At 30.7% G+C, this 12131-nt stretch overlaps 1 protein-coding gene across 2 annotated transcripts in view; it reads right to left on the bottom strand.

The window, feature by feature from the left end:
• The window catches only part of LOC142329243 (fork head domain-containing protein crocodile-like), a 101529-nt gene extending 89712 nt beyond the window's left edge, over positions 1–11817 (bottom strand). For both annotated transcript variants that reach the window (XR_012757442.1, XM_075373653.1), the window contains exon 1: positions 10821–11817. Coding sequence is in view for 1 of the 2 variants with exons in the window: in XM_075373653.1 (XP_075229768.1) it covers positions 10821–11582 (762 nt within the window). In the remaining variant the exon portion in view is untranslated. The remainder of the gene's footprint in view (positions 1–10820) is intronic.
• Positions 11818–12131: the final 314 nt, after the last annotated feature.

Here is a 12131-nt window from a genome sequence, read left to right as displayed (position 1 = left end):
ATCTGCGGTAAGAGGCAAAAGACTGAGGTCGTAAATGATATTATTTATTAAACGGGTAATAAACACGAAGATTTTTTTAAAAAAAACTTGTACAGACTTTGATTCAGAGTAAAATTCTACAAATACATTTCACATAAATTGAATACAAACGTAAGAATTTGGATATTTATTAAAAACAAAATATATCAAAACGCGGCAGTTTTGTGTATTAAATGAAACAAAATTTCTATATTAAAAAACAAAATATTAGATAAATATTTTAGAAAAGTAAACAATCAAAATAAAAAAAATGAGCGATTAAATAAAACAATACATCGATAAAACAATTTATTAGACGTCTTTAAAACTAATTAAAATTAATTTTATCTAAATTTGTTTGAAATGATTTATTTCATAACTTGGCGATATTCAGCTGAATCCAATAGTTAAAATTTATCTCGTAGATGAGCGACAGTACAACGTAAACGTTATTAAAAATCGAATGTTTCCTTCGTAACGGGATCGATGCAACATCGTGTTGATAAATACCTATCAACTTATACGAAGCGACGTATTAACAGAATGTTATAGATAGAAAAATTGAAACACTGTGTTTTTCGATCCCAAAAAACACTATCTATTTTACGTTTGGCGTAAAATAACTTTGTTAAATCGGTAATAAATACGTACAAATTTAAAATAAAACTTGTAGAGAATTTAATTTTGAATACAACGGTACACATAACGTCCAACAACTAAATCCAAAAAACGTCACGACTTCGAATTTTATTAAAAACAAAACATATAAAAAATGCAGATTTTTAACTAAGCGTTAAACGAAACAGAACTTCCAATATTAAAAAACAAAAAAAAATAAATATCTTTAACAAATACAAACACGAACGATAAAACTAACTTACAAACGATTAAATAGATTTCTATTTAATAATAGCTTTATTTTACGCCAAACATAGAATAGTGTGATTTCGAATCCAGTTTTTTGTCTTTTATCTCAGACATTTCAAAACTTACGGTTCTGGAACTGCTTTTTCAAATTTTTCAGGTCAAATCTCATATAAAACCGATAAATTTGGGTCTTAAGCATTACCGAAGTTTTCTTCTTGCAAGGTAGCTATAGAGCTACGATACCAGAAAAGTAAAAGTAGATTATTATATTTAACAGGAAACGAACGGTACGCGTGGTACGGTTGATACTGCCGAGGTGCTTACTTCGTTAGGCGTTTTCACCCGAGGATTGTCGTGTAATTAATTAGATATTATTTTTTCTCATTCGTAATCATTAAAATACGCAAAACATCGCTTAATAATTGTTGTACGTATTATCGACATTAAAAATTGAGAGTAACTGAAGAACGACTCGATCAATCGTAATCAAATTTTCTGATTCACTATTACAGCATATCTATATTTCAATGAAATTGATCTAGTAGTTTGGAGATTATTGAGCCGCAACATTTTAAATACTCTATAGTATACGCATAATATATATTATAGAGTATAGCATATGCTCTAAAATTAAATTTCATTCCCCATTCACACCGTGCGACCGAAAGTAATATCGCACTTTTCTTTCAAAAGCCGGTAAAATTCAATATTTCTGTAAAGTTTTTGGCTTTATTAGCAGACGTTTACAAAATGAATGACGGTTTGTAAAAACGCTTAAACTAGTAATAACCAGAAAAAGTAAATCGTTAATTTTTTGTTACGCAACGCTTAGTAACTCCTATCTCTTTGAATGTTGTTTTAATATACGCAAATTTAGTAAAAATATATATTTTTATAAAATAATTTCGGTATTATTTTATGAAATCGATTACAATAGACGGCCGAAATATTGCCTAATGTATTTTCAATTTTAAAAGTGAGTTTTACATTTAAAAATTATAACGCTTCTACGTATTTATATTAAAAGAAAATATAAAAACCTTTATTTCTGTTAAACTAAATAAAGAGGAAGTACTTTCTCGCTACACAGCTTAATACTTTAACCTAAAAGCAAGGCTGCTGTTATATTTCCACGGCTACTTTTATTAAATCGTGTAAAAAATCGTCCCGCCTGTCTATTTAAAATTAAATTAAAAACTTTCGTTAACGAGTTTTTAAACGATACTAATTAAATAAAACCGAATATTCCACATGCACGTTTATAACGCCTTTAAAATTTTTTTCTCGATTCCGATTTCACTTATTATCTTCAAATAATCTAAACAGTATTATTTCATATATTATTAATTTTACGTACCGATATTGTTAATAAACACTCTTTTACTTTATTTATTTATTCCTTTATTTTAAAATCCTGATCAAATTAAGATTTTCCCATTATTTTCCTCGATCCTTCCATATAAAACAGAAACAATTTCTCTTTTTACCTTTTTTTATCTGCATAACACATAATTAGATTCTGATTTTAATAAAGTATTTATTTATTTACGGCAAATTAATTTAACTTAATTACTCTATTTTTTCGCCGATTTATTAATACGACGATTAAAATTTATTTTACAACTAACGCTCTAGCTTAGGGTAATAAAATATTTAGAAATAAAATACATTACCCGCAATAGTATGAAGTTAGACGGATACGAGGAAGATGTAATGAACTGGAAACTTTATAATAGTGAAAATTTTTAAACCGGAAAAGTTGTAGAAGACTCACGTCATTAAAATAATAATTAATCTGCATAAATTTTACTGTTATAAAACAATTTAATAGATATAATTTAAATCCCCTTTTCAAACCGTTTTCTTTTTATAAATACATTCACAGAAAAGTTTTAACTGTTTTTATTTTTTATCCGGGAAAAAAGGCATTCGCGGTCCAATTATTTCTTCAAATCGGTTTGCGATAGTGAGTCTGTAACGATGAAAAGTACGTTATATTTATTAACCGTGAAAATAAAATTCAGAGTTACAATGTCTCAAAATAAAAAGATGTACGTAAAAATTCCTGTTAATAATTATTTAACCTCTTCTTGCAGACCGGTGAAAATAAAATCCCTGCCGTAGTACTTAAATAAACTACCGTTTCTTTTGCCGACAAAAATATTTAATCTTACGCTAACGAACGCAGAATGTCGTAAACGATAATGAATTTTGCACACGGCAAACTTTTTCCGAGTTTACGACCGATTAATTATAAAATTAATAAAAATAAGTAGGAAAGTTAAGTCGTACAATAAATCATTAAATTTATTAAATCTGTTAACAGTTAGGAAGTCGGAACGTACGATTTTACGATAACTTTGTAACTGTTAAAGATAAAAATAAAAAAGTTTAACTTCGCTTAATATTAATCGATCGCGCTTTGTTACCGGTGTTATCAGAACGCTTACGCCATCGTAATTTAATCGACGGCACTGCGTTAAAGGAGCACGGGTCACATAAGATCAAGCAGTAGGTGTCGTTAAACAACTGACGGACTGCGGTGTAATAATGCTAATCGTAATACGTTTTTTAAATTAAGACAACCTTAACTTATACTCATTTCGTCAAAGATAAAACGCTTTGTCGATAGTAAAGGCAAATCGCTTAATTTTACCGAACGTCAATTATTTACATCGCGTATTTTTTTTTCCTTATCCTAAAGTCCGTACGTAACCGATCGATTCCTGTCTAAATAAACCCGACACGAAATCGGAAGGATCCTCCTTTGTGTTCTTTCAAATTCTATAATTAAAAAAAAAAATATTCCGTTAACATCGAGTATAGGTGAAGCTTTTTTTTAACGTTATCGTTGTCAAAATATATATTTTATCAAGCGTCACGCAAAAATTGATGTAACCGTAAAATAATTCCTTCAAATTTAAAAAAAAAACGTTTAAATAATATTTTGAAATCCACATTAAAATGCTACATTATTATTACCGATAATCGATTAATTTACCTCTCGAGAAGACAAAATTTTATTTTTAGAAAATCTAGGCTAAATTGAGCAGGAAATTATATTTTGGTAGACCTACTGAAGAAGGGCTTATTCTGATTTGATCTAAAATATATAAAATAAAGACGAAAGGATACTGAAGAGAAACGAATTTAGTAAAATTTATCAGATTGAATCAGTCCTTTATAGATTAAACTAAAGTACCTACGTTTAGTTAATCCATCCGTTCAGTTCCGTCTTGTTTAAAAATGTTTACTAATAAAAAAATTAACTAATTAATTAGATTACGTTGTGAAAAAAGTAATATTTTTTTTACATTTATTAGAAATAGTATATTTTACATTGTACGACATATAAACACACGCCGGCCTCCGTGTCGCGAATAGTAGCATCTCGGCCTTTCAGTAGTAGAGGTCCCGGGTTCGATTCACGGTCAGGCATGGCATTTTCACACGATACAAATTATTCATCTCATTCTCTGAAACAATATCTAACGGTGGTCTCGGAAATTAAAAAAAAATTTAAAGTCAAGCGACCGATTCAACGTGATTGCTGGTGTTTCAATAAAATTCTATTTTTCATTGTTATCGACGAATCTTTAATATTCTATTTTTACTTTTTTCAACGAATTGTTTTCTAAATTTTTAAAAAATTGATAAATATTTTCGTTGAATTTTTAAAATTATTTTCTTAATTATTAAAAGTTAACTTTCAAAAATAACTTTTTATTCTTTTTTTCATTAATTTTCTTTTTTATTGAAAATAAGTACCGCATTTTTGAAAATGCCGGTCTGCGCTACCGTCGTTTAAGCATTGAATTATAAGCAGGAAGTTTAGCGTGAGAAGTTATAAAAAAATCACACGAACCATCAACCGAACGAACAAAAATTCTTTAAAAATAATTTTTAATTATTTTCATATTACAATTATAACGTCAGTATTTTTAATAGTATATTTCAAAAATATATATACATTTTCTTCCTAATATATTTATTTTATTTTATACAATTTTTTTTTTTTAATCCGTCGTTTGTTAATAGTCGCATCAACGATAACAGACATTAGCGACTTAAATACTTAAATAGAATTAAGTGATCTTGAAAAATTAAGACGATAACACCAAACACCGGATAACAAATATTAGAACATCACCGCTAGACTATTTTCACTGCGTACATAGTACTCCGTAAGGGATCTTGCGTAAGCAAAACCGCTAAATCGAGTTCGAGTTCTTCATCCCGCTATCCCGGAGAAACCGCAGCAGTTTTTTGATATTATTCCGGTCGAGTAACCCCTTCGCATCTGAACCCGGATTTAATAGACGACAAATAGACTCGAACGTTAGATTAATCGGCTAACTATATTCTAAATATACAACGGTTACGCGATAAGGCGTACGACGTTCGATTACAGAATTATAAAATTTGGCAAACCAAGGTACATCAAACGGTAAAAAGCTGAAAAATTATCAGTTAATTATTTCAGGTACTAACCACCGGGACTGACCGCCCGTTTAGACTCGCTTATAAAAATGCCAACCCTGACCGGGATTAGGACTCAAAACCTTCAAAATGAAAGACGCTCCATCGCGGAATTTTGCTAAATACTCTGATTTAATTACGCTTTAAGCTGAAACAAATCGAACAAAAATCTAACCGACGTTTTTTTAAACCGTTGAATTATATATTTATACTTTTTAAAACTCAAAGTTTTTCGATTTTATCTATTTATCGATGGAACTTATAGAGCACAGACCGGTTTAGGTCACTAAAATATTGGTTTTTTATTGCGATTCGGTATAATATTGTATTTATGAAAATATTACGATATATCGTTTTAAATACACTTTCATACTACACCGATTAAATAATCGATTTCGAAGTCGAGAGTTGTAAGGTTCAAATCCTATTAAAGGCGATTACGTTTTTACGAATTTGAATACTAGATCGTGGATACCGGTGTTCTTGGGCTGCCGGGTTTAATTAACCACACGTCTCAGGAACGGTCGACCTGAGACGGTAAAAGATTACACGTCATTTACGTTCGTACATATGATGTTCATTCCTCCTCTGGAGCGATACGTTGCGCCGGTTCTGGAGGCTAAACGGAAAAAGACACCCTAATGCGATCGGTCGAAAAAGGTTTCCTTGATTTATTAAACTTACATCCTCCAAATATAATTAACTAAACGTTATTATTTATCGCAGTTTATCACGCTATACGCAGATATAGTTTTATACGATTTAAAAATACGTAAAATACAATAAAACATAAATTCACAGTCAAAAATGAGACCTTTAATTTCAAGAAAAACTTAAAAAAAAGAAAAATGAAAAATTATTTTTCCAACATAAGTTTTAAAAAATTTCATACTCGAAATATTACGTACGTATTTCATTTCTTTTTTTTTTTGTAAAACGTAAAATATCTAATTATAAACTTTAACATAATTATAGATTAATTAATTCGAACCGAACAAGAAACACGGATTCTTTTTTACCCGTTAAATAAAAAGAAATTATTCAAACGAATACAACTTAAGTTGAAGTTATTTACATCTATTTTTAATAATTTATATTAACAAAAAAATTAAAATACCGACCTCCGTGGCCGAATAGGTAGCGTCTAGGCGTTTCGTGAGGAGGTCCGGGATTCGAATCCCGGTCAGTTTTAGCATTACCGATTTTTCCACCGTGCTAATGACAGTAGCTGCAGATGCCCGCTCTTTCCCTATGATCCCTACGTGATCATGTAGGGGTCATGTAGGGGTCACGTGTATGGGGTTACGTGATCCCTAGCGATCACGTAACCCCTGTATTCTATAATAAAAGAGGTATATCTACTATACTCTCTTTTTCTGATTAGCCTCCGAAATCACCGTAAGGTATTACTTCAGAGGATAAATGAGGACGATACGTGTGAACGTAAATGAAGTGTAGTCTTGTACAATCTCAGGTCGACCGTTCCTGAGACGTGTGGTTAATTAGACCCGACCGTCCAAGAACACCGGTATCCGCGAACAAATCGTAAAAATTCATATTGAAATCCGTTTAAAAGTAACTGCTTTTAGTAAAATTTGAACCTTAAAAACTCTCGAATTCGAAATCGGTTTCTACATTACTGTCAATTAAAATGTAAAAAATCAGGCGACTATAATAAAAATAGAAAAAGAAGAAAGAGCAGCGATAAAGAAAGGAACTAATAAAGAATGTAACCCGGGTTCTTTAAACTTTAATTAAATTTATACTTGAAAGAAGCGGTAGATATAAAAGGAAAATTCGAGTGACAAATAACGGTAAAACGGAAAAATAAAAGGAAAAAATAATTTCGATATTAAAATAATATTTTCATTAAAATCAGAATATACATTTGATGTAAAAACAATCGCGTAGATTTATTTTCCGGGTGGGTCGGGGGAGGGAGGTTGAAAGAAATCAAATTTTAAACCTAACAGAGTGAAATAAAATTAACGAAATATGACATAAAGGAGGAAAACGGGGAGTTAAGTTTAAATAAATATAGAGTAAAGTTATAATAAAAATAGATATCCCGCGTGTTTTTTTTATTCAGGTAATAGAATTACAAAGGATGGACGAAGTAAAGAAAACACAAGAACGATACAAGTTAGAACTTTTTTCAGGAAAAAAATTTTCCGATTATAACACAAAATTAGGTATTAGAAAGCGATTTCTTAAATAAAAATAATTATATACAGCAAATTACGGCAACGAAACACGAAGAACAACATCCAAAAAATCTGTAGAACTGAAATTATAAGAATTTTGAAAATTATACTGTTTGTAGAAAACGAAAGGTAAGAGATTAAAATAAATTAAGAAGCGAAAATTCTGCGGCAGACTCATGTAAAAGGACAAAGTCGTTTCAGCCATATATATAGTTACCGAGGAAAAATTAATTCGGATATTAGAAGAAAAAAAGTATATAATGTAAAACCGATACAGAAAGACAAGAGATACGTCTATAAATTTACGATGCAATACGTGAGAGGTACGTCGATGATAAAAGAGCGTTAAGAATTAAAAAGAACGATTAAATATATGAAACCGATTTTTTCATACAGAGAAAAAAGTTTTTGTTTACAATCTTACTAACGGATAATAAATGAAAACGCATTCAACGACAAGACCGCGAAAACTTGCCCGTTACAAATCTACCTCACTCTTTTTCTAATACTCCTATGCAAGTCAGACACGAAAAACTAAGAGTATTAAAAATTATATAAGCGTTGAAGCCCCGTCCTAAAAAGCCCTTAAAGAAAAGCTCTTCTAGGATGTATTTTTTTATTTTAGTACAAAAACAAATTATTTACGTACGATAATTTTTGTTTTCAATTTTCCTTAAATTTGTTTCTTATCAAGTAATTGTGGAAGTTTTAATACGTAAAAATATATCGCTGAATATACCCTAAGCCTTTGCAGTAAAAATGTGCTAAAAAGTATTCATAATACTGAAAAAATTCGCGATACATTTTATTTCCGGGTGAAGAATCTATCTTTTTGTTGTCGCATTTAATTCGGTTAAGAAAATACGTCTGTCGAATTTCAATTAAATATAAAATTTAAGACTGAAAATTTTGTTGCGGACGAAGAACAGAAAGGAAAATACGAAGGCTGCAAAAAATAATAAAAATTACATACGCTTCAAAAAAAGATTAAAAAAATCGATTTAACACCTTAACCGTTAACATCAATTAATCTTAAATGAAAATACGATACTTCTGCGTTAAAAATTTGAACTTCAATTAAAAATCACAGGTAAAACCTATCGATATTATCTGAAATAAGTAACGGCATTCAAATTATTTTTTCTTTGTACGCAAAAAATAGTTGTAAAATTAATCGTTCTTTATTTATTTATAAGGTATTTAACCTCAACAATGCACAACGTAACCGATGTAAAACGGACGATGAAATGTAATCGATATTTATATACGTAAATATCCTGTAAACAAGTTTCGTTTAATCATAATTTTACATAACTCTTCTGCAGACATATATGATTCTAAGAGTAACTAAAACAACAAATAACATTTTCTTCTGCGTAGAGAATTTATTAAAAAATTAACTTTAAGGTTTGGTTTTTTGTACGAATAAAAAATCAGACCTTAAAAGTTTTTCGAACGACGTACTGGTATATCGGCCGATATTAAAAACCTTAACTCAAAACTAAAATCAACCCGATTTTTATCTGGGAATTAAATATCTAGATTTTTACTAAGCGTAATTATGTAGGTACGATTGCAACAGTTACTCAAAACTAGATTATAAAATATCTAATAACCTGAAGATTATATTTTCATTAACGTGCAATGTTTTCTTTCTATAAATATATTTTTTTGTTTTTTGAAATAATTAGCACAGCTACTTAGTAACAAACATTTCGTGCTACTAATACTAATAAAAATTAAATTTACTTTTTATTAAATTTACGATTCTAAAGAAACGGCAATAAAGCGAATACACTGAATATAAATAATATATATTATATTAAAATTAAAATAAATAATACCGCTAATTAAAAAAGACAAAAATTTTTTTTTATAAACGTAACAAAGTGTAAATTTAGGATTTATTAATAGATTAAACTTATTCGTATTGTAAAAATACTATATTAAAATTAACCTTTTCTAATCGTTAAACAGCAGTAAAAATCATATTCGATAAAACAAAAAATGAAGAGATACGTAAATAGATTTCAGAACGACTCCGACATCAAAAATTTCTGATAAGAAATAATAAAAAAAATTTACTCGTTATTACATTTACACCGAATTACGTTTTTAATATTCTTGAAAATAGTGAACCGATTTAGGTACATATTTGTATTTATATAAGCGATCGTTAAACTTTTGATTTTGATATTTTACAGTTTTATTTATCGGAGCGAATACATTTGTGAAACTATAAAAAAATCTCTAAAAGTTATAGATATAAATTAACAAGAATAACACAATAAAACTCTTTTTGCGTTACGTTTATTCGATAATAATTTTAAGGGGTATTCTTGAAAATACTTATTAAGTCTATAATATAACCTCCCTACATTAATTAAAGATCCTTTACCGATATTGAAATTTGTCGTTTGAAAGGTTAAGTTACCATTTAATTTACTAAATCGTGCGTATATATTTCTTATGTATTTAAAAGTATAATAATACTTAAATTACGTTTAATGAAAAATTAAGGAATAAAAATTATAAAACAGAAAAAAAGGATAAATTTACGAACAAACATTTCGTTTATTTTATTACCAAATTAATAATTTCACTTTCTTATCTAGAAAATTATTTCTTTATTTGTAAATACCTCAATATCGCTACGAATCGCTAAATCTAATTTTATACCTGATAGTTAAACGTTAAAGAATGATGTAATAGTATAAAAAAAAAATTATCTATAAATTATTGTAGACGACGAAAAGGGTATTTTTATTAATTTTAAATTTTAATCGAATTAACTTATCTTAATTTAAATTATAAAAACTCATAATTTAATTGAATTAACTAAAACTATTTATTTATTCTGTTAAGAAAATGTACGTCGACTAAATCTGACAATCCTGTAGCTTTGTTACAAAAAAAGGAAAGAAATCGATTGACGATGCTTAATTTTTTATCGTAATTATGAAAAAACATAATTATAGAACGGAAAACTATTTTAATAAAACGCAAAACCAGATGAAATTATAATCGGAAAATAATCGTAATTCAAACGATAATAAATGTATACATCGTGTTGTATGTTGTGTTGTCTTCTATATATATTATATGAAAACAAATATTTTTATAACTCATTAAAAATGAATTGCGCGGTAGTATATCGATAATTAATCGCACGTGCAAATATATATATAACGTCACAACTAATGTAAAAATTAAATAATTTAATTTAAAAAAGGTAAACTACGTTTCACTCACTTCCATGTGATCCGGTTTTATATCGACTTGATGATGCTGATGTTGTAATCCGATATGTTTACTGCAGGCGCTCAGCGTAACACTCGGTTCCCTTTTCGGTTTACAATCTAGGACGCTGATACCTAAAGTCCCCGTTTTATTCTTCGATTCGGAACATGTTAATTTTTCTTCGGTAACAGTCCTCTTTAACTGGGCTTCTTGTTGTTGTTGTTGCTGCTGTTGTTGTTGTTGTTGCTGTTGTCTTTTTAGAGCTTCCTCCTTTTCGCGTAACGCGTCTTTCTTTTTAAACCGCCTTCGACGACGAAGATAAGAACCGTTATCGAACATGTTGTACGAATCCGGATCTAACGTCCAGTAGCTTCCTTTACCCGGTTTTTTATCGTCGCGCGGAACTTTCACGAAACATTCGTTAAGGCTTAAGTTATGTCTTATCGAATTTTGCCAGCCTTGTTTATTTTCTCTATAATAAGGAAACCGTTCCATAATAAACTGATAAATACCGTTTAACGTGCATCTTTTATCGGGCGCGTTTTGTATGGCCATCGCGATCAAAGCTATATAAGAATACGGCGGTTTGACCATATCCTTCGCCGGTCCATGGTGCAGCGCTTGCTGGTGAGGATAAGGCGACGGATAACCGCCGTACCTAGAATAGCCGTCGTATCCGGGATACGGTCCGCCCCCCATATGGCCGCCGGCCGCAGCGGCGTACCCTCCGTGACGGCCGTAGTAAGCGTTCTGGTCGCCGAACAACGTATGCATCTCAGACGGTGATCTCAGATCGCGGTAAAGAAGACCATACCGGCGATTAGTTTGTTATGCAAACACTGTACGGGAGAGCGTAAACATTCGCGCCGATAAAAAAGTCTAAGCCGTAGACGAGGAAGAGAGGCTTCTTATTATGACACACAACACAGCGGGTTTACACAGAGATTAAGTGAAAACAAACGGGGTTGTTACGTTTGAACGGTGAGAAAACATAGTGAAGGTTGTGTCGGAACCGTTGTAGAGGCCGACAGGAAGGGTGGTAACACTGCTGTACGGACCCTAGCGTACGAAACACCGTCGGCCACGCCCCGACCAATAAGAATTCACTAAGCCCCGCCTCCACCTGACGGATTATGGCCGCCCGGCCGACCGCAGACCGCCGATTAGGAAATTAAACAAACACCGCACGTCGTCTTTACGAACACAATGCCGGCCGACATTATATTAGATCGAAGCTTCAGTGCGGATCAAGACTGGAGGGAGATACCGTACGACTTTAAACTACGATTAGAAGATACGTCCCGGCCGAACCGCATTAACGAT

The sequence above is a fragment of the Lycorma delicatula genome, chromosome 8 (assembly GCF_047948215.1).
Source record: "Lycorma delicatula isolate Av1 chromosome 8, ASM4794821v1, whole genome shotgun sequence".
NCBI lineage: Eukaryota > Metazoa > Arthropoda > Insecta > Hemiptera > Fulgoridae > Lycorma > Lycorma delicatula.
This window is presented reverse-complemented; position numbering and strand designations above follow the sequence as displayed.